At 33.4% G+C, this 21,337-nt stretch overlaps 1 protein-coding gene and 1 long non-coding RNA gene across 5 annotated transcripts in view; one reads left to right on the forward strand and one right to left on the reverse strand.

Annotated features, from left to right (window-relative positions):
* Window positions 1–480: 480 nt before the first annotated feature.
* LOC135683018 (uncharacterized) lies at window positions 481–3,337 on the reverse strand. Its single transcript, XM_089109438.1, has 3 exons — window positions 3,306–3,337; window positions 2,102–2,210; window positions 481–1,097 (listed from the first exon to the last, which is right to left on the reverse strand). Exons 2-3 carry the CDS (start codon window positions 2,165–2,167, stop codon window positions 654–656), a joined length of 510 nt encoding a protein of 169 aa, XP_088965564.1. The 5' UTR covers window positions 2,168–2,210; window positions 3,306–3,337; the 3' UTR covers window positions 481–653.
* Window positions 3,338–5,973: 2,636 nt separating this feature from the next.
* LOC135683017 (uncharacterized) overlaps window positions 5,974–21,337 on the forward strand; it is a 39,568-nt gene continuing 24,204 nt past the window's right edge. Inside the window, exons 1-3 of one of the 4 annotated variants that reach the window (XR_016143877.1) lie at window positions 5,974–6,483; window positions 9,986–10,035; window positions 13,621–13,667. This is a non-coding gene — a long non-coding RNA (uncharacterized LOC135683017). Of the gene's footprint in view, window positions 6,484–7,128; window positions 10,036–13,620; window positions 14,755–21,337 lie in introns of those variants that run through there. The other 3 variants (XR_016143878.1, XR_016143879.1, XR_010515747.2) reach the window with 3 other exon arrangements.

Consider the following 21,337-nt stretch of genomic DNA (forward strand, 5'->3'; position numbering starts at 1 on the left):
TCTCAAAGCAAAAGAGGTAGTTACGCCTCTGCATGTAGCTAGTTGGATTGTTTTGAGTTGCTGAAATTAGAGTGTTTTCATATATGTTGTGGAGTTTAAAATGAAATGAACTGAACGCTGGATCTTCCTAAAGCTGGATAGGAAGATCCTGAACCAGGCTGCAGCTATCAACCAATACATTATTACTAATTTCATAATTTGGAATTTTCAAGAAAGCTTCCACTTCTCAGCTGTATTTCTGGATTCCATTCTGGAATCTGATGAAGTTTGGCAAATATTGCTACTGTATTTCTTAAAGTAATCTCAACCAAAAGTTTCATTGACGATAAGGTTTCATTTACTATTTACCCCCGTGTAGCCCTGTGTTTTAAAAGAAGCAGATAATGTGAATAGACAGTGTTACGCCATATTCTATTTTCATGATGATGCCTTAATTTTGTCTTGTTTCCTTGAGAAAAACAAACAACTAGAAACCAACGATTCAAAACAACAAAAAGTAAATATCATCGTTTGATTCGTTATTCCCATCTAATTTTGTTTAATTGCTAGTAAACTGTTTGAACATGTACCTGTTTCATTTTTAAAAGATAATTCACTACAGTCAATCTGAATTGTTGAGCCCCATTATTCTATTATAAACAGCAAACTTGAAATCATTTATGAATAATATATATATCTTTTGCTTCCAAAAGTTTCTTATATCTTGGACTTCTTTTCTCTTTCATCTCCTTTGATTTTCGAACCTGTCGAGTGCTTCGGACGGGCAATACAAGATTTCGGCTGAGCCGGAATGAAATCTTCGTCAACAAAAGGGCATTAATATGATAGTTATTCGATTTGCGTAAAGAACTGGTTCTTCTTCCTTCCACAAAATCCTGGCGTCTAATCTTCTCAAACAACTGTGACGATTCTATGCCAGGTTCGCGTTTTTTGTGTGGATCATCTTCAGATTTTGACTTGCAGATAAACTTGGGCATCATAAGATTTTTCACCTGCTTACGGCAGAACAATTTGGCACTTTTGCAACCTTCGCAATCTTTATGCGATGAGCATTGTCTGTGGTACTGTGGGCAGTTTGCTTCTACTGGAAAATTATTCTGTAGAATAAAGCAACACAAAGCATGTTAAGATCTTGCTTCAATACGTGTTTTTTCATTCACGTTGCACTTTTAATTTTTATTTGCAAGAATGCACAAAGGATCGTTCTTAATAATCATTATACATTTACTGTATATAGTTTAGGAAGGTATGATTGTTACCTTGAGACATTTCGTACATATGTTATTAGTTATACTGCAATTTTTCACCTGAATCATACAAGAAACATTAATAGAGCTTAGATATAAAAAATAACCTGCCTAAAGCATTTTATGTTAACGGCTCAGACTTTCTGAGAATTCTCTTGAAAACTGGCGATTCTTTCCAATTTCATGTAGTCGGGGTAGAAAAGAGGGACGAAGAATTATCTAAGTTCTCATATAAATAGTTTATTTATAGGCAATCATGGAAGAACGGCACAAATAAAGTTATGAAAGGTTGATTATGACATACTGATTCTACAATCTCGTCATTCATAATTCACTTTAAGAATCTTAAAGTTTTTTATACGGCCATTTGTTATCTTAGCTGAGACATTTAAACGATTTGCTCTTTGATATTGGGTGAACTTTGGGGTGATTTTTACAATTTTAAATTCGATTCTCAAGGTGATGTGAAACTGAGACGAAGATATGACTGTATGAATTTAGACGGAAGATAAATGTCAGTGCAGGAAACTATATCAAAAACCTGCTTCTTTTCTGGTTAGGAAAGAAAATTGTATCCTTCTTTCCTTTAAAGCAACATTTTCTCCATTTCTTCATTTTCAACATTTTCGAGAGAGCCTGCTATTTGGGTTGCAACAAAATTGAAACTACGTTTCACAAAAGGACTTTCGTAACTACACTCGAAGTCATTTCATTTCATTTTCGTTGTTTGATAATATAAAGCCCTTGTTAGATACTCTTTACTGTTGGTATTAAAATGCTGGTCAATGCTCAAACGAACGTATAATATTTTGATATAAATATATAGAAATTAATTTAAAAATTCAAACTCATACCATTTGGCGCATTGAATGGACTGAATATAATATGACCGATAACAGGACAACCAGATAAGAATTCATCTTTTTCGAATCAGCTCAGTTGGCAACAGACAACAGGAAAAATCTAGAAAATTAAATTCAGATTTTATTTGCAAATTTCTAAAGAGATTGTACAGTATTAAAGCCGAATGCAAACCAATTAGGATAAGTTGGAAGAACTATGAAGATAAGAAGGATGATATAGGAAAATTGGAATACACACCAACAATGGATTTGCGGCTCAGCTGCACTGGCAATTAGACAAGGAGTTCCTTTCGCGAAAGCTAATACCTTCTTATATCTAATGAATACTGACATAGGAATCAACTTTTTAGGAAACGATCCCCGAGAAACCTTGTTTGTCAAACCAGCCCAGCGCTCTACCGCCACAACACCTCTGTATAGAAGAACCTCGCCAATGGAAGATTTCAATGACCTAATGAATCGCCTGCAGGGATAATTGCTTTAGAGTCAGAAATTAGATGATTACCTAATTGCGCGAACCACATGTGAAACCTACATTTGCCAAACGCGCTTGGGTGTGTTTAGAAAGGATATTATCCTCGTTAAAGCTATTATTTTTCAAGTGTGAGTACTGCCAGTAAAGATTTTTGTAGCGTGTAGCTTATTAACGTGTGAAATGGGCATGTTTAGTAGGGAACCACACAGATGCAAAAAAGCTCACAATGCCGAGTTAGAAAGAGGATAAATGTTACGTACATTTTAATCGCAGCAGTTTATTGTTTCGGATAAACGCTTTCATGGCAATACAGACAAGCGGATCAACTTATGCGAAAATATCAGTCAAAGATCTGAAAATATAGATCATCTGCTGAATGAATTTAATTTCAATGAATATAGTAAAAAGGGTTAATTTTGTTGTTGTTAAAATCCTTGTTCGTGTAAAAGATGAGCTCAAGGTTACTATATCTAAATTCAACGATGATTTTGCTACACTTATCTCGCTTGGATAAAACACTATTGCCAAGCAGCCATATTCTGATTCATGCTTTACATAACATTAAAGATGGATTGATACTTTGATAACTACTTAAATCGCAATATAATAGCGTAAGGTAGGCTTTTTACAAAGCATTTTTACTTTGCTGAGACTAAATAAAAAAAAGCATCTAGGAAAATCGTATTTAATTTGCTTAAGCAAATATTTATTTGAACGCACCTTGTTCGCTCTGTCCAGCGTATGTTCTGTCCTCTGATCTGTGCCTGCAGAATGGTCTCTGCCTCTCTTATATGCTTGAAATGACAGGTGTGCAATCAGATCTACAGGAAGTCCACGTTCTGCGCTAAAAAGAGCTCAGCAAGGATCAGCCTGCCATGAAACCATTTACTTTTACACCCCCAGCAAGACTTCAAAGAAACTTTTTATTGTATCCGGTCTGGATATAAATCGATTCTTTCCAGCTTTGGAAAGTCGTGATACAAGGTGATTTAAAGCAATAAATTTCAGGAGGAAGCTGCAAAGGAATATTGATGAACAGGGAAATCTTTATGAACTTTCTGAATCCCAATCCAGTACAGAACCACTAAAAAGCAGCACTTTGTTCACGATCACGAACACCAGCATTTTTTGCAAGGGGTGGCCATGGACGCTGTTCAAACAGAGAATTTGATGACAAAACATCTTCTTTGAATTTCATCCCTAGAAGTTCACCTCTCATCTTCTTCGTTTACGATGACTTTTCCAAAATTCAGATTTTGCGTCCAAACCAAAAAAGTCAAAGCATTCTTGAAAAATAAATCAGATTTTCATTCAAATTTGCAGTCCTAAAACGGGCTAGATAGGTGGAAGTTACATTTTTAATCAGTTAGAATTTATGTCGTGTCAAGTATCTTCCTAAATCTAGGTATTCTGAATGTAAATTGTCTTTGAAACTGTTTTGAAAGCGGCTTGGCCGGTCGTTTAGTTAACTGCTTGCAATGGAATGCATAGAAAGTGAATTTATTGAGAATGAATTTGATTCTTAAATGGCCATGAGTTCGACGCTCTTGAAGTAAAAGTTGCTTAAAGAAACTCCAGTCAAACGGGGCTGATTTACTTAGAAGCTATCATTACACGAATTTTACACCGGTCCTTGAAAAATATCAGCTGTGAAACTACATTTTATTAGATACCTTTCAAAAGAATTAATTGGTATAAGCTCTAGTTCGTTGAAATAAACTTCAAATGTCACCAATTTTGCAAAGGATTCACTTTTATCCAAGGACATGACTGTATGGAATGTCTGTTGACAAGAAACAGTTTTATTTGGATTGGTTCTATATCGATGGAGGTCGCTACTTTTGCCTCTGCTAATTTTCTTGATAGAACGACCATTTCTGCGTAACTTTCAAAATGACCAATTAAACACCCTAGGAGCCATTACAAGAATCCACTAAATTACATCTATTCTTTCTTTCTTCATTTGAGCAGAAGGTACAGGTGTTTCAGATGGACAAGCTCGGTAATTTTGTAAAGAACAATAAACATGCTGCCCAAACACAAAATAAATGTGTTGGCGTCGCGGCGTCGCGGCGTCGCGGCGTCGCTGTTCCCCGAAACACAATAATTATTTGCTGAGCGGCAAGAATGAGGTTTTCACTATGAATTCAGCTTTGCTTCTCGTTCACCTGGATCGGAAACTAAAATTATCGTAAGACCCACGCCCAATGCGTACCTGGGCACATTTACCGTCCGTAGAAATTCTTGCAGGCAAAGCGCCTCGCTATAAAGTTATATATTGATAGATAACCTTGATGCCTTGATGCGGATCTTCATTGATCAGTGAAATTTTCTCTCTGTACATTGCTATTTCATTTCCAGATGTGTTTGCAAGTAAACTTGCAGCTGCATGTAGTGGTGTAGTCGTAAAATTTTAGGAAGTTTAACACAAGTTTAACAGCGTTTTATCAGTTTTTTCTGCGGTGGTCTTGGAAAAAAAGCTCAAAATAGGCACTGTACACTAAGACACACTATTTCAATACTCGTCAAAAGTGTGCAATTTGACTAAGAACTCCTTACTTGCTGCCGGCTGCTGAATTCTACAACCCTAGTTTGAAAAAATCTGCAATTCTAGACCTTTGCAATCAACTAACAAACGCTCTTGGTAAAGAAACACCTTCTTGTACATTTGTATACTTTGCTAAGGCTTTTGACACGGTTGACCACAAAATTTTAACATATAAACTCGGTCACTATAGTATGAAAGGTCCTGCTTTAAATTGGTTAAGGTCATACCTATAAAGTCGAATTCAACAAGTTTACATTAACGGCACTTTGTCTAAACCCCAAATTATAACACACGGATTACCCAAAAGTCCTCTTCTTTACATTAATGAGCTACCCTCTTGCTCCAGAATTCTTAGTTTTCATCTTTTTGCTGATGACACAGGCATCTTTTTTTCTCATACTAATGCGAAGGACCTTGAGTCAAGGATGTTAATTGGCAGATATTTGGGGAGGGGGAGTGAAGGGCCCAAAATTTCCGACTGACAAAGGTCAATTCTAATTTTGTATGAGGGCCTAAACTTTAATAGTTTTTTACCAACAAAACCTTATAAATTGTGTCGTAAATAATTATTCAGCTGTATGATAAAGTTTCTAGATTTCGTAAATTTGGAAGATCGAGCATAAAAACTGTTAGTTTAATTAGTGCATCAATACATACGTAGTCCAAAAATCAGATCGTAATTTTTCTCCTTCTACGACTTTCCCATTGCTCCACTATCTTATCTAAACTTACGTTGTCCAAAATGTTTATTCGAAGTAAGAATCAGTTCTTGACAATTTTCGAGCGACTAAATGCTCTTTCATTCTTTGCTACTGATATAGAAGTAGTAAGAGCTGTAAGTTCTTTAAGTCATGGGAAATGTACTGCGCTGTGTCACACTCTCCAGTATTTATGTGCCTGCCTTGAGTTCATTGTAAATCAAGATTTGTAAAATTTTGCTCGTTATCTTGGTATTTTTCAATTACAAATATACATCACAATTCGTTTTAACTTTAGTGTTCCTGTGTTCATTGTATCATCTATTCAATAAAAAGACACTGGTCCAGAAAACCTCTGGGCTTGTCTCAATCTCCTTGGCAAAATTTCAACCCTAAAATAAAACTTATCATTGTTAGTTATCATTCATATACTTCAGAAAGTGTTATTAAAATTTGTTGCTGATGAAAAGAATTTGATTTGATTGATTTGATGAGGGGACAAAGGATGTTTACATGAAGCAATCTGAGGGCCCTGCCTCGAGTTGACTTTGATGGGATGAATGGCGGCAAACGTGAAGCCAATGGAGTGGTTGGTCCCATTGACGATTAGGGTGCGAATGCTATGCCTGTGTGGAGAGATTTCTTGTTTATGGTAAGAATTTGTGCAAATTCTATGCAAAACTTTTGCAAATTTTCCTTTTCCGATTATAGATACCAAATTTAACATTGATCTAACAGTTTGTTACTTGTGTGGGGCTGGTCCATGCCAGTATGGAAAGTATGGCATGGACCAGTCCGACTCTTGTTTTTGGAGTTTTGCACACTTAACCAATTTGGTTGAATTATTTTATTGTCATCACGCCAGAACACAAAGGTTGCAAGGTTGTTTGGGAACATCAAATTTCCCCTGACTGCAGGGCATGGTTTTTCTTTATATTGTGCGTGAAAGAGCAAATAAAAGTGTGCATGTGCGCAGGAGTTTTGGTCAAATATGTGCAGCAAGCTGTTAATGGACAATTTGCAGCCTGATGATGGCTCTCACAATATGGCTATATGTGCAAAGAATTTATTTTACCCAGGGGCGGATATTTGCTTCAACTCGGTGAGGGATGGGCAACTGCCCCTTGTTGCCCCCTTAAATCTGTCACTGTTTCTACCACATCACTTTGAATCATTTCCCAAAATTTTGACTTCAGGTTATAGATTAGCTTGGGCCACATTTTGTTTGGATACCTGAAATTGACTGTTTCGACCCCTTACACCTTGTACTTAGAGTTCCTTTTTTCATATCTTGCAGAAGCAATTTTCAACTGTCAGCATTTCTAAGTAGATTGCAACAAGGCACATGTGAGGATGTAACCCCCATAAGATTTCAATTACTTGGCTGAGTTTAATGCAATGCAGTCTGCAAAATGAGCTTTTGGAGTGAAATGTTAAGTATTCTATTATGATAAGCTGTCTCAAAAGACTTATCCCAATCTTTTTACTTGCACCTTATGAAAATCTTGCTTGTCATAGAAAATAACCAAAATCACAGAAGCAGGTCTAGAACATTGTCAGTGATGCTTGGGCATTTCTCAGAAACTGTAGATTCCCAAAAAATCTTTATTTTCAAATTGACATCTAGTTAGCAACAGGCAACCCTCTTGACAAGCCCTTGCAGAACAGCACTTGACCAGGCTTTTAATAAGAAAATCCCACATGAGTGGCCCAGTGCTGGCTTGTTTTTTCTTGTGCAAGCGAAGGCTACAGGTAAAGAAGGCCATTAAATCAATTTTCATTCCAAAATGAATAAATGCGCTTTCTAAATGTGTTTTCCTAATAAATGATTTCAGATGATCCATAATTTTAGAAAAAATTGTTTATAAACCAACTTTGGAAAGCAGTGTTTATAATGAAAGTCAATGAGGCTAAAAGCGACTTTAATTTTTATAAAAAACCTAAAGTATCCTTTAGGTACCTTGGTATAAGGTAACATCAAAGGAAAAAAACTGTTAAAAAGTGATGTTTGATGCATTCAAAGAATGATTATGCAAAGAAAAAATGCAATATGCATGAGTTTTGCTTGTAAGTTTTTTGTGAATAACACATAGAGGGTTATTGTAGGATGATCCCCTACGATAAGCCTGTTGTACCAAGCGTTTAAATTTTCCAGGGCTAATGTAGTTCAAGTACTGCCTATGGTATCCCCAAACATTCATGGAGGATTTGATATTCAGTTGCATTTTCTGTCAAGATGTGGGTAATTCACCTTGCTTATGTTTTCTATGTTTTGATATACAGGTTTTGTACCCTTTGTTTAACTTACTTTCAGAGGATGAGAAAAGATGATTTGATATGTTTATTGAAAAAAAATCTATTCCTTACAATCTACTGTTTTGTGAGAGTGATCAAAGATCATGTGGTTGGGTTTGCACCAGTGCTGTTGTGATGGCCAGTGATCCCTCATGTCAAACGAAAATTCCTGCTTGAGATACACAAATATGGTTTGTTTACAGTGATCAGAACTGACTTTTCTGTGCTTGATTGGTTGCTATCACATTACTTTGCTGAGGCATATTTACCAATCAGATTACATTTTGGTTTAAGACCATAGCAAGGAATGAGTAAACTTGTTATACCTTGACATTAAGAACAGGAGCCTTGGGATTGATTGCAAAGCTCATTGGCCTTTTTCGATATACAACTGGGTATATATTTTCCATCTTGTTGTTTTGGACCCTAATTCTGACATTTTATACTCTGAGGAGTGTCAGAAGAAAACGGATTTATGTTAGTATGTTGTGAAATGTTTGCGTTTTTCACCAATGTTTTTTGTATCTGTCAACAGTTAAATATTTTTTGAAGTTTATTAGAATGTGGATCATAAGAATTTAAGCAAAGCAACAAAAAAACTTAAGGTACATCAAAGATACAGTAAAAAGACAAAAATGGGCTTAATTTATTGAATGATACAATAAGATTAATAAGCATTTATAATATTTTTTAATCTCAAGCATTCTTCCCCTCTTGAAAAGTGTTTTCCTAAGTCGTGATGGTTCTGAGGAACAATATGTATAATCTGATGACATCAGCATCAAAGTTGTTCATTCTTCTCTTCAACAATGTCCTGACATCTTCTGGAATGTGTGAACATTGAAACCGTTCTCCTGTATTGATCTAATATCCTTGGCAGTGCATAACATGTCAAGCCAAAGACTCCAAAAATCAAACAACTCGATATAAAACCAACGAAAGTGTGTAACTCCCCAACAAAACATCCAACAAATTCAAAACGATAACACCATTACAACTACAACTCAAACAATCACAAAACTATTCACAAATCGAATCACAAAAACAATCAAACAGTAAGGGCTAACGGTTTAAGGGCACAGATGATGAACCAATTGTCACTTTATATGAGTTCGGACAGAACTGTTCAGTCATTATTTCATCTTTCTTGGTCTATTCTTTCAATATATTTGCTTCTGTAGATGATACATCCGTTGTCCTGAATTGAATACATTAGGGTATGTAAATATGGGTATGTACTGTGGATAGAAAGGGCTTTGTATTTGATGTGTCATGTGTCATGGCCAAAGCAAGGACATGAGGCAAGTGAAAAAATTTGGACTTGAAAGAGACGGTCACCAAAATTGAAAGAGCGACTCTTGCGGACAATGGAAAGGCCCTATGCAGCACAAGACAGTGACATTTTAATAACACCTTTAATACCAGTACAACATACTGCTACTAAACATAAAGTCTAAATTATCTAAAGTAGAAAATCTTTTAATACACTGCTATTGTTTGCTAATCTTACATTTCCTGGAAGTGAATTCACATCTGTTATGGCCCTGGGAAGAAACGAGAATTTGTAGAAATCTTTTGATACTGGAAGAGGTATAAATTTATTTGCATTGATTGTTGTACTTCTCGTTTGACGGCTCTGTTCTTTCACATAAGATAGTATTACGACTTCAACCGTATTATTCAAAATCTTGCTGAACATTGAAAGGCGTAAATATTGTCTTCTTGTTTCTAACGTAGGCCAGTCAAACTCGTTTAATAATCCAGTCATTGATCCTTCCTCCCTTGAATAATTTTTGCTTACAAACCGAGCTGCTCGTCGTTGAATTTTTTCAATTTCATCCTTGTGTTTTTTCAATTAGGGGTCCCACACGATCGAGGCATACTCCAACTGAGGTCGTACCAACGTGTAGTAAGTAGCACTTTTCACATTTGAAGAGCACATATATAGGTTACGTTTGATGAAGCCAAGCGATCTGTTTGCCTTGGTAGTTACTCTTCTAACTTGGTTTTTCCACCTCAAATTCTTATCAATTTCAACACCTAAATATGTATGATGGCCCACATATTCTAGGTCTTCACCATTTAGCCGGTAGACGTATGTCTGATTGGATTTCTTCCCTACGATTCTTAATTGGTGGCATTTTGTTACATTGAAAGTCATATTCCATGTTTGTGCCCATTTTTCCAGTTTATATAAGTCATTTTGCAGTCGATCTTCATTACCCTGGTTTTTAATTTCATTATACAACAAACAGTCATCTGCAAATAAGCGAATTGAGGACTCAACGTTCTTGCTTATATCATTCACAAACAGCAAAAAACAATAGTGGTTCAAGCACTGTACCTTGTGGAACGCCCGACTTCACTCTTACGGTTTCTGAGCTTTCCCCCTCTATAATCACCTTTTGGGTTCTAACCAACAGCCACGCTCTTATCCATCTCCCAACAGACGTTTCAACTCCAATACCATAGTTTTCCAACTTCATAAGCAATCTATGGTGGGGAACAGTATCGAGGGTTTTGCTGAAGTCAAGGATAAGCATATCAACGACTTTCCCTTTGTCTCTACGACGAGCGATATCTTCCATCGTTAAAAGAAACTGTGTTTCACACGATCTTTTTCACGAAAGCCATGTTCCTCGTTTATTAGGATTCCATGGTGTTCACAGTGCACCATGAGGTGTTTAAAAATGATGTGTTCAAGAATCTTCCATGGTACTGAAGTTAGAGCAACAGGCCGGTAGTTTACTGCCTCGTGCTTAGGTCCTTTGCCCCTGTATATTGGTACAACAATACCTGTTTTTCAGATAGATGGTATTTCTCCTGAGGCTAATGATCTTTCGAATGTCACCTTGAACACTTAAGCAATCTTTGCACATGTTTCTTTTAGTACTCTTGTTGGCAGTTTGTCTGGGACATTTGCCTTTTTTCAGTCCAGATTGGAGAGTAACTTTTCTATTCCCTTGCATGTTATCTCCATTTGTTTGATGCTTTCAATATTTGATGATATAATTTCAGGTGCTTCACTTGTTGATTCTTCAGTGAAGATGGATTCATCATGTTGGCTTAATATTTCTGCCTTTCCCTTTGCATTTGTGACATCTTTGCCATTTTCATTTAAAGCAGGAACTCCAATGTTTTCTTTTTTCATCGATCTTACATAACGCCAAAACGTTTTAGAAATAGAAAATGTGCTAAGGATTTCTTCCTTTCGTTCTTTGAAATCTAGTAGGCTGAGGACATATTCATTGTGAGCATTTATTAATTTTTTTTATTTCCTTTGTTAAGTCTTTAAAATGTTTCCAGTCCGACTCCTTTTGTGTTCTTTTTGCTTTTTGATAGGCTCTCTGCTTTTTTCTTATTTGTCTCCTAATGCTATTGTTCATCCATGGTATATTCCATCGTTCAGATAATGCCTTCATTGGTATATGTTTTCGTATCGAATCGGAGAGTTTTTAGGTCAATGTTGACCACAAAGTTTCAACTGTCTTTGTTCTTGAATCTAGTTCAATTTCCTGCTGAATACTCTTTAGGTCTGCTTTTTTGCTGCCCATATCTCCTATTTTATAAACATTTCGAGGCTTTTTCTTAGCAAGTGAGACTTTCATGTTGATTTCTGTGATAAATATTCTATGATCATTGATCCCTTCATGTGTTTCAATGCTTTTCACAAGGTCTGGGTTAGTAGTAAAGACAATATCAAGCAATTCTGCTAATCCTGTTGGTTCTTTTACAACTTGTGTAAGATCATTTTCCTTTATGATGTCAATTACACTCTGATTCACGCCATGTCCATACTCTGGGTCTTTTTTGACTTCCATTTTTCCCCAGTCGTGCCGCGCCGTGAAGGGCGGACCACGCCGTGCCGCGCCGTGCCACGCCGAACTAGCAGCCTTTTGGTTCGACTGAGGTTCGACTGTGATTCACCTCCATTTTATAAAGACAAAAAGTTGGTCGCGCCAAACTGTAGTGTCGCATGCGCATAACCACTTGAGTTCTTTGTCTGAGAAAACAAGATGGAAGAAGAAAGAAATGTCATTAAAGCACTCCTAAATTAAGTAATGTCATTAAAGCAATCCAAACGTAAATTAAGGCATTTTATATTGTTTCCAGCGAAAATTTTTTTGGCTTATTTCAACAGTGTGCTCAGTTTTTTAAATTCTTGATATAATGTAGTTTCGGGTCATAAAATGGTATTGGAACGTAAATCAAATCATTTGAGGCTATTCCGGGGAAAAAATTTGTTTAATAAAATCCATGATGTTATTAGATTTTTGCATATCTGCAGCCAGAGATTTTTTGAAAAATGACTTGCATCGATCTTCTTCTCAAAACGTAAGCTTGAATTCATCCGAAACACCTAAAATGTGTCTTAAACTCAAATTAAAGCATTTGAGGTTGTATTGAGCATAAAAGATTCTTTTTTAAAATTGATGATTTTCTTCAGATGTTTTGCATATCTGTAGTCACAGATTTTTTCAAAATCTGAGCTTAAATTTCATCTGAAGCACATTAAATGATGTCAGGAAAGGCCTCTAAGGTTGCCTTGAGTGAATTTTTGTCTAAATTTCACAGTTTGCTTTTCAATTTTATGTTCTCTGTAAGAATAATATCATTTAAAAAATTTTTTTTATGAAAAATGACTGTAATCTTTTTCAAAATATTTGCTCTTGAATTTAATCCAAAACACCTAAAGTGATGTCGGCAATGTAAATTAACGCATTTTAGGTTGTTTTGAGCGAAAACAATTTTTTAAAAATTGATCCGTTTTTTTTATTTTTTTGCATATCCAGACTCAGAGTATTTTGAAAAAATACTTAGATATTTTTGTCAAAAAGGTGGCTTACATTTTATCCAAAATACCAAAAATGGTGCGGTAACATAAACTAAGGCATTTAGAAAATATTTCAAGCAAAAAAATTTTAAAAATGCGAATTATTTTGGAAGTTTCATATTTTTGGAATTTCTTTCTGTTCCGGGGTTAAAAAATTTTTCAAAAAAAAGTTGGTTCTTTTGTCAGAAATATAATCTAAAATTCATCAAAAACACTGCTAATGGTGTTCATGGCATATTTTTTAGTATTTAAGAATAATTTTAGTGAAAAATATTTTTTGCAAAATTTTGATATTTCTGAAATTTTTTACAGGTCCAGGGTCACAAATTTTTTCAAAAATTACTTAGTTCTTTTTTCCAAAACATAACCAAAAAATGGTCCAAAGCACTTTTAATGATGTTTTGAATTTATTTTCAAACATCTAAGGTTGCTAGGAGTATTTTTGAAATTTTTAACATGTCTGGGGTCTGGATTTTTCTTCTTCTCGAAAATATGAACTAAAAACTCATCGAAAACATTGCTGATGCTGTTTGGAACCTATTGTCAAGCAATAAAGTTTGTTTCGACTGAATTTAAGCTTTGCAATATTTTTATATTTTTGAATTTGTTTTAATATCTGTTGTCAAAGTTCTTATATTGTCCATCATTTTTGTCTTTTAGATCAATCTTTCAAGCTCTCAAAAATCTGTTAGAACGACTGAAGGAAGGTATTTGAAAGTTTTTTTCTTCATTTCATGCCAAGTAGCTTTTTTGCAAAGTTTTCATATTTTAGCATTATTTAAAGGTCCCGGGTCACCAATTTATTCAAAAAAACTGCTAATGGTGTTCCAAACATATTTGCAAGCATTTTCGAAGCATTTTAGGTTGTTTCCAGTGAAAAACTATTTTTGCAAAATTTTAAGATTTTTGAACTTTTTTCACAGGTCCGGGGTCATAGATTTTGTGAAAAATGACTTAATTCATTTTTTCAAAAATGATCTAGAAATTCATCGAAATCACTTCTTATAGTGTTCCAAACGTGTTTCCAATCATTTTAGAATGTTTCCAGTGAAAAAACTATTTTTGCAAAATTTTCAGATTTTTGAAGCTTTTTCACAGGTCCCGGTCATAGATTTTGTGAAAAATGACTTAGTTCCTTTTTTCAAAAATGATCTAGAAATTCATCGAAATCACTTCTTATAGTGTTCCAAACGTTTTTCCAAGCATTTTAGGTAATTTCCAGTGAAAAACAATTTTTGCAAAATTTTAAGATTTTTGAACTTTTTTCACAGGTCCGGTGTCATAGATTTTGTCAAAAATGACTTAGTTCCTTTTTTCAAAAATGATCTAGAAATTCATCGAAATCACTTCTTATAGTGTTCCAAACGTTTTTCCAAGCACTTTAGATTGTTTCCAGTGAAAAACTATTTTTGCAAAATTTTAAGATTTTTGAACTTTTTTCACAGGTCCGGGGTCATAGATTTTGTGAAAAATGACTTAGTTCCTTTTTTCAAAAATGATCTAGAAATTCATCGAAATCACTTCTTATAGTGTTCCAAACGTTTTTCCAAGCACTTTAGATTGTTTCCAGTGAAAAACTATTTTTGCAAAATTTTAAGATTTTTGAACTTTTTTCACAGGTCCGGGGTCATAGATTTTGTGAAAAATGACTTAGTTCCTTTTTTCAAAAATGATCTAGAAATTCATCGAAATCACTTCTTATAGTGTTCAAAACGTTTTCCCAAGCACTTTAGATTGTTTCCAGTGAAAAATTATTTTTGCAAAATTTTAAGATTTTTGAACTTTTTTCACAGGTCCGGGGTCATAGATTTTGTGAAAATAGACTGAGTTCCTTTTTTCAAAAATGATCTAGAAATTCATCGAAATCACTTCTTATAGTGTTCCAAACGTTTTTCCAAGCACTTTAGGTAATTTCCAGTGAAAAACTATTTTTGCAAAATTTTAAGATTAATGAACTTTTTTCACAGGTCCGGGGTCATAGATTTTGTGAAAAATGACTTAGTTCCTTTTTTCAAATATGATCTAGAAATTCATCGAAATCATTTCTTATAGTGTTCCAAACGTTTTTCCAAGCACTTTAGATTGTTTCCAGTGAAAAACTATCTTTGAAAAATTTTAAGATTTTTGAACTTTTTTCACAGGTCCGGGGTCATAGATTTTGTCAAAAATGACTGAGTTCCTTTTTTCAAAAATGATCTAGAAATTCATCGAAATCACTTCTTATAGTGTTCCAAACGTTTTTCCAAGCACTTTAGATTGTTTCCAGTGAAAAACTATTTTTGCAAAATTTTAAGATTTTTGAACTTTTTTCACAGGTCCGGGGTCATAGATTTTGTGAAAAATGACTTAGTTCCTTTTTTCAAAAATGATCTAGAAATTCATCGAAATCACTTCTTATAGTGTTCCAAACGTTTTTCCAAGCACTTTAGATTGTTTCCAGTGAAAAACTATTTTTGCAAAATTTTAAGATTTTTGAACTTTTTTCACAGGTCCGGGGTCATAGATTTTGTGAAAAATGACTTAGTTCCTTTTTTCAAAAATGATCTAGAAATTCATCGAAATCACTTCTTATAGTGTTCAAAACGTTTTCCCAAGCACTTTAGATTGTTTCCAGTGAAAAATTATTTTTGCAAAATTTTAAGATTTTTGAACTTTTTTCACAGGTCCGGGGTCATAGATTTTGTGAAAATAGACTGAGTTCCTTTTTTCAAAAATGATCTAGAAATTCATCGAAATCACTTCTTATAGTGTTACAAACGTTTTTCCAAGCACTTTAGGTAATTTCCAGTGAAAAACTATTTTTGCAAAATTTTAAGATTAATGAACTTTTTTCACAGGTCCGGGGTCATAGATTTTGTGAAAAATGACTTAGTTCCTTTTTTCAAATATGATCTAGAAATTCATCGAAATCATTTCTTATAGTGTTCCAAACGTTTTTCCAAGCACTTTAGATTGTTTCCAGTGAAAAACTATCTTTGAAAAATTTTAAGATTTTTGAACTTTTTTCACAGGTCCGGGGTCATAGATTTTGTCAAAAATGACTGAGTTCCTTTTTTCAAAAATGATCTAGAAATTCATCGAAATCACTTCTTATAGTGTTCCAAACGTTTTTCCAAGCACTTTAGATTGTTTCCAGTGAAAAACTATTTTTGCAAAATTTTAAGATTTTTGAACTTTTTTCACAGGTCCGGGGTCATAGATTTTGTGAAAAAGGACTTAGTTCCTTTTTTCAAAAATGATCTAGAAATTCATCGAAATCACTTCTTATAGTGTTCCAAACGTTTTTCTAGGCATTTTAGGTAATTTCCAGTGAAAAAACTATTTTTGCAAAATTTTCAGATTTTTGAAGTTTTTTCACAGGTCCGGGGTCATAGATTTTGTGAAATAGACTTAGTTCCTTTTTTCAAAAATGATCTAGAAATTCATCAAAATCACTTCTTATAGTGTTCCTAACGTTTTTCTAAGCATTTTAGGTCATTTCCAGTGAAAAACTATTTTTGCAAAATTTTAAGATTTTTGAACTTTTTTCACAGGTCCGGGGTCATAGATTTTGTGAAAATAGACTTAGTTCCCTGTTTCAAAAATGATCTAGAAATTCATCGAAATCACTTCTTAAAGTGTTCCAAACGTTTTTCCAAGCAGTTTAGGCTGTTTGAAGTGAAAAACTATATTTGCAAAATTATCAGATTTTTGAAGTTTTTTCACAGGTCCGGGGTCATAGATTTTGTCAAAAATGACTTAGTTCCTTTTTTCAAAAATGATCTAGAAATTCATCGAAATCACTTCTTATAGTGTTCCAAACGTTTTTCCAAGCACTTTAGATTGTTTCCAGTGAAAAACTATTTTTGCAAAATTTTAAGATTTTTGAACTTTTTTTATAGGTCAGGGGTCATACAGTAGATTTTGTGAAGAATGACTTAGTTCCTTTTTTCCAAAATGATCTAGAAATTCATCGAAATCACTTCTTATAGTGTTCCAAACGTTTTTCCAAGCACTTTAGGTAATTTCCAGTGAAAAACTATTTTTGCAAAATTTTAAGATTTTTGAAGTTTTTTCACAGGTCCGGGGTCATAGATTTTGTGAAAAATGACTTAGTTCCTTTTTTCAAAAATGATCTAGAAATTCATCGAAATCACTTCTTATAGTGTTACAAACGTTTTTCCAAGCACTTTAGATTGTTTCCAGTGAAAAACTATTTTTGCAAAATTTTAAGATTTTTGAACTTTTTTCACAGGTCCGGGGTCATAGATTTTGTGAAAAATGACTTAGTTCCTTTTTTCAAAAATGATCTAGAAATTCATCGAAATCACTTCTTATAGTGTTCCAAACGTTTTTCCAAGCACTTTAGATTGTTTCCAGTGAAAAATTATTTTTGCAAAATTTTAAGATTTTTGAACTTTTTTCACAGGTCCGGGGTCATAGATTTTGTGAAAATAGACTGAGTTCCTTTTTTCAAAAATGATCTAGAAATTCATCGAAATCACTTCTTATAGTGTTCCAAACGTTTTTCCAAGCACTTTAGGTAATTTCCAGTGAAAAACTATTTTTGCAAAATTTTAAGATTATTGAACTTTTTTCACAGGTCCGGGGTCATAGATTTTGTGAAAAATGACTTAGTTCCTTTTTTCAAATATGATCTAGAAATTCATCGAAATCATTTCTTATAGTGTTCCAAACGTTTTTCCAAGCACTTTAGATTGTTTCCAGTGAAAAACTATCTTTGAAAAATTTTAAGATTTTTGAACTTTTTTCACAGGTCCGGGGTCATAGATTTTGTCAAAAATGACTGAGTTCCTTTTTTCAAAAATGATCTAGAAATTCATCGAAATCACTTCTTATAGTGTTCCAAACGTTTTTCCAAGCACTTTAGATTGTTTCCAGTGAAAAACTATTTTTGCAAAATTTTAAGATTTTTGAACTTTTTTCACAGGTCCGGGGTCATAGATTTTGTGAAAAATGACTTAGTTCCTTTTTTCAAAAATGATCTAGAAATTCATCGAAATCACTTCTTATAGTGTTCCAAACGTTTTTCCAAGCACTTTAGATTGTTTCCAGTGAAAAATTATTTTTGCAAAATTTTAAGATTTTTGAACTTTTTTCACAGGTCCGGGGTCATAGATTTTGTGAAAATAGACTGAGTTCCTTTTTTCAATAATGATTTAGAAATTCATCGAAATCACTTCTTATAGTGTTCCAAACGTTTTTCCAAGCACTTTAGGTAATTTCCAGTGAAAAACTATTTTTGCAAAATTTTAAGATTATTGAACTTTTTTCACAGGTCCGGGGTCATAGATTTTGTGAAAAATGACTTAGTTCCTTTTTTCAAAAATGATCTAGAAATTCATCGAAATCACTTCTTATAGTGTTCCAAACGTGTTTCCAATCATTTTAGAATGTTTCCAGTGAAAAAACTATTTTTGCAAAATTTTCAGATTTTTGAAGCTTTTTCACAGGTCCGGGGTCATAGATTTTGTCAAAAATGACTGAGTTCCTTTTTTCAAAATGATCTAGAAATTCATCGAAATCACTTCTTATAGTGTTCCAAACGTTTTTCCAAGCACTTTAGGTAATTTCCAGTGAAAAACTATTTTTGCAAAATTTTAAGATTATTGAACTTTTTTCACAGGTCTGGGGTCATAGATTTTGTGAAGAATGACTTAGTTCCTTTTTTCAAAAATGATCTAGAAATTCATCGAAATCACTTCTTATAGTGTTCCAAACGATTTTCCAAGCACTTTAGATTGTTTCCAGTGAAAAACTATTTTTGCAAAATTTTAAGATTTTTGAACTTTTTTCACAGGTCCGGGGTCATAGATTTTGTGAAAAATGACTTAGTTCCTTTTTTCAAAAATGATCTAGAAATTCATCGAAATCACTTCTTATAGTGTTCCAAACGTGTTTCCAATCATTTTAGAATGTTTCCTGTGAAAAAACTATTTTTGCAAAATTTTCAGATTTTTGAAATTTTTTCACAGGTCTGGGGTCATAGATTTTGTGAAATAGACTTAGTTCCTTTTTTCAAAAATTATCTAGAAATTCATCGAAATCACTTCTTATAGTGTTCCAAACGTGTTTCCAATCATTTTAGAATGTTTCTAGTAAAAAAACTATTTTTGCAAAATTTTCAGATTTTTGAAGCTTTTTCACAGGTCCTGGTCATAGATTTTGTGAAAAATGACTTAGTTCCTTTTTTCAAAAATGATCTAGAAATTCATCGAAATCACTTCTTATAGTGTTCCAAACGTTTTTCCAAGCACTTTAGGTAATTTCCAGTGAAAAACTATTTTTGCAAAATTTTAAGATTTTTGAACTTTTTTCACAGGTCCAGGGTCATAGATTTTGTCAAAAATGACTGAGTTCCTTTTTTCAAAAATGATCTAGAAATTCATCGAAATCACTTCTTATAGTTTTCCAAACGTTTTTCCAAGCACTTTAGATTGTTTCCAGTGAAAAACTTTTTTTGCAAAATTTTAAGATTTTTGAACTTTTTTCACAGGTCCGGGGTCATAGATTTTGTCAAAAATGACTTAGTTCCTTTTTTCAAAAATGATCTAGAAATTCATCGAAATCACTTCTTATAGTGTTCCAAACGTTTTTCCAAGCATTTTAGGTAATTTCCAGTGAAAAGCTATTTTTGCAAAATTTTAAGATTTTTGAACTTTTTTCACAGGTCCGGGGTCATAGATTTTGTGAAAAATGACGTAGTTCCTTTTTTCAAAAATGATCTAGAAATTCATCGAAATCACTTCTTATAGTGTTCCAAACGTTTTTTCAAGCATTTTAGGTAATTTCCAGTGAAAAACTATTTTTGCAAAATTTTCAGATTTTATTAAGTTTTTTCACAGGTCCGGGGTCATAGATTTTGTGAAAAATGACTCAGTTCCATTTTTCAAAAATGATCTAGAAATTCATCGAAATCACTTCTTATAGTGTTCCTAACGTTTTTCTAAGCATTTTGGGTCATTTCCAGTGAAAAACTATTTTTGCAAAATTTTAAGATTTTTGAACTTTTTTCACAGGTCCGGGGTCATAGATTTTGTGAAAAAGGACTTAGTTCCTTTTTTCAAAAATGATCTAGAAATTCATCGAAATCACTTCTTATAGTGTTCCAAACGTTTTTCTAAGCATTTTAGGTAATTTCCAGTGAAAAAACTATTTTTGCAAAATTTTCAGATTTTTGAAGTTTTTTCACAGGTCCGGCCGGGGTCATAGATTTTGTGAAATAGACTTAGTTCCTTTTTTCAAAAATGATCTAGAAATTCATCGAAATCACTTCTTATAGTGTTCCAAACCTTTTTTCAAGTGTTTTAGGTTATTTCCAGTGAAAAATTATTTTTGCAAAATTTTCAGATTTTTGAAGTTTTTTCACTGGTCCGGAGTCATAAATTTTGTGAAAATAGACTTAGTTCCCTGTTACAAAAATGATCTAGAAATTCATCGAAATCACTTCTTAAAGTGTTCCAAACGTTTTTCCAAGCAGTTTAGGCTGTTTGAAGTGAAAAACTATATTTGCAAAATTATCAGATTTTTGAAGTTTTTTCACAGGTCCTGGGTCATAGATTTTGTGAAAAATGACTTAGTTCCTTGTTTCAAAAATGATCTAGAAATTCATCGAAATCACTTCTTATAGTGTTCCAAACGTTTTTTCGAGCATTTTAGGTAATTTCCAGTGAAAAACTATTTTTGCAAAATTTTAAGATTTTTGAACTTTTTTCACAGGTCCGGGGTCATAGATTTTGTGAAAAATGACTCAGTTCCTTTTTTCAAAAATGATCTAGAAATTCATCGAAATCACTTCTTATAGTGTTCCAAACGTTTTTCCAAGCACTTTAGATTGTTTCCAGTGAAAAACTATTTTTGCAAAATTTTAAGATTTTTGAACTTTTTTCACAGGTCCGGGGTCATAGATTTTGTCAAAAATGACTGAGTTCCTTTTTTCAAGAATGATCTAAAAATTCATCGAAATCACTTCTGATAGTGTTCCAAACGTTTTTCCAAGCACTTTAGGTAATTTCCAGTGAAAAACTATTTTTGCAAAATTTTAAGATTTTTGAACTTTTTTCACAGGTCCGGGGTCATAGATTTTGTGAAGAATGACTTAGTTCCTTTTTTCAAAAATGATCTAGAAATTCATCGAAATCACTTCTTATAGTGTTCCAAACGATTTTCCAAGCACTTTAGATTGTTTCCAGTGAAAAACTATTTTTGCAAAATTTTAAGATTTTTGAACTTTTTTCACAGGTCCCGGGTCATAGATTTTGTCAAAAATGACTGAGTTCCTTTTTTCAAGAATGATCTAAAAATTCATCGAAATCACTTCTTATAGTGTTCCAAACGTTTTTCCAAGCACTTTAGGTAATTTCCAGTGAAAAACTAT

This window comes from Rhopilema esculentum, chromosome 7 (assembly GCF_057945365.1).
Source record: "Rhopilema esculentum isolate cy_ngs chromosome 7, ASM5794536v1, whole genome shotgun sequence".
Classification (NCBI taxonomy): domain Eukaryota; kingdom Metazoa; phylum Cnidaria; class Scyphozoa; order Rhizostomeae; family Rhizostomatidae; genus Rhopilema; species Rhopilema esculentum.

What these genes read in the sequence shown, in the direction of transcription:
- LOC135683018 (XM_089109438.1), bottom strand. Translation starts at nt 2,167, where the DNA reads ATGAATTCTTATCTGGTTGTCCTGTTATCGGTCATATTATATTCAGTC. An exon ending in TCCATTCAATGCGCCAAATG is followed by an intron (nt 1,098 to 2,101) that starts GTATGAGTTTGA and finishes TTTATTCTACAG; the next exon opens with AATAATTTTCCAGTAGAAGC.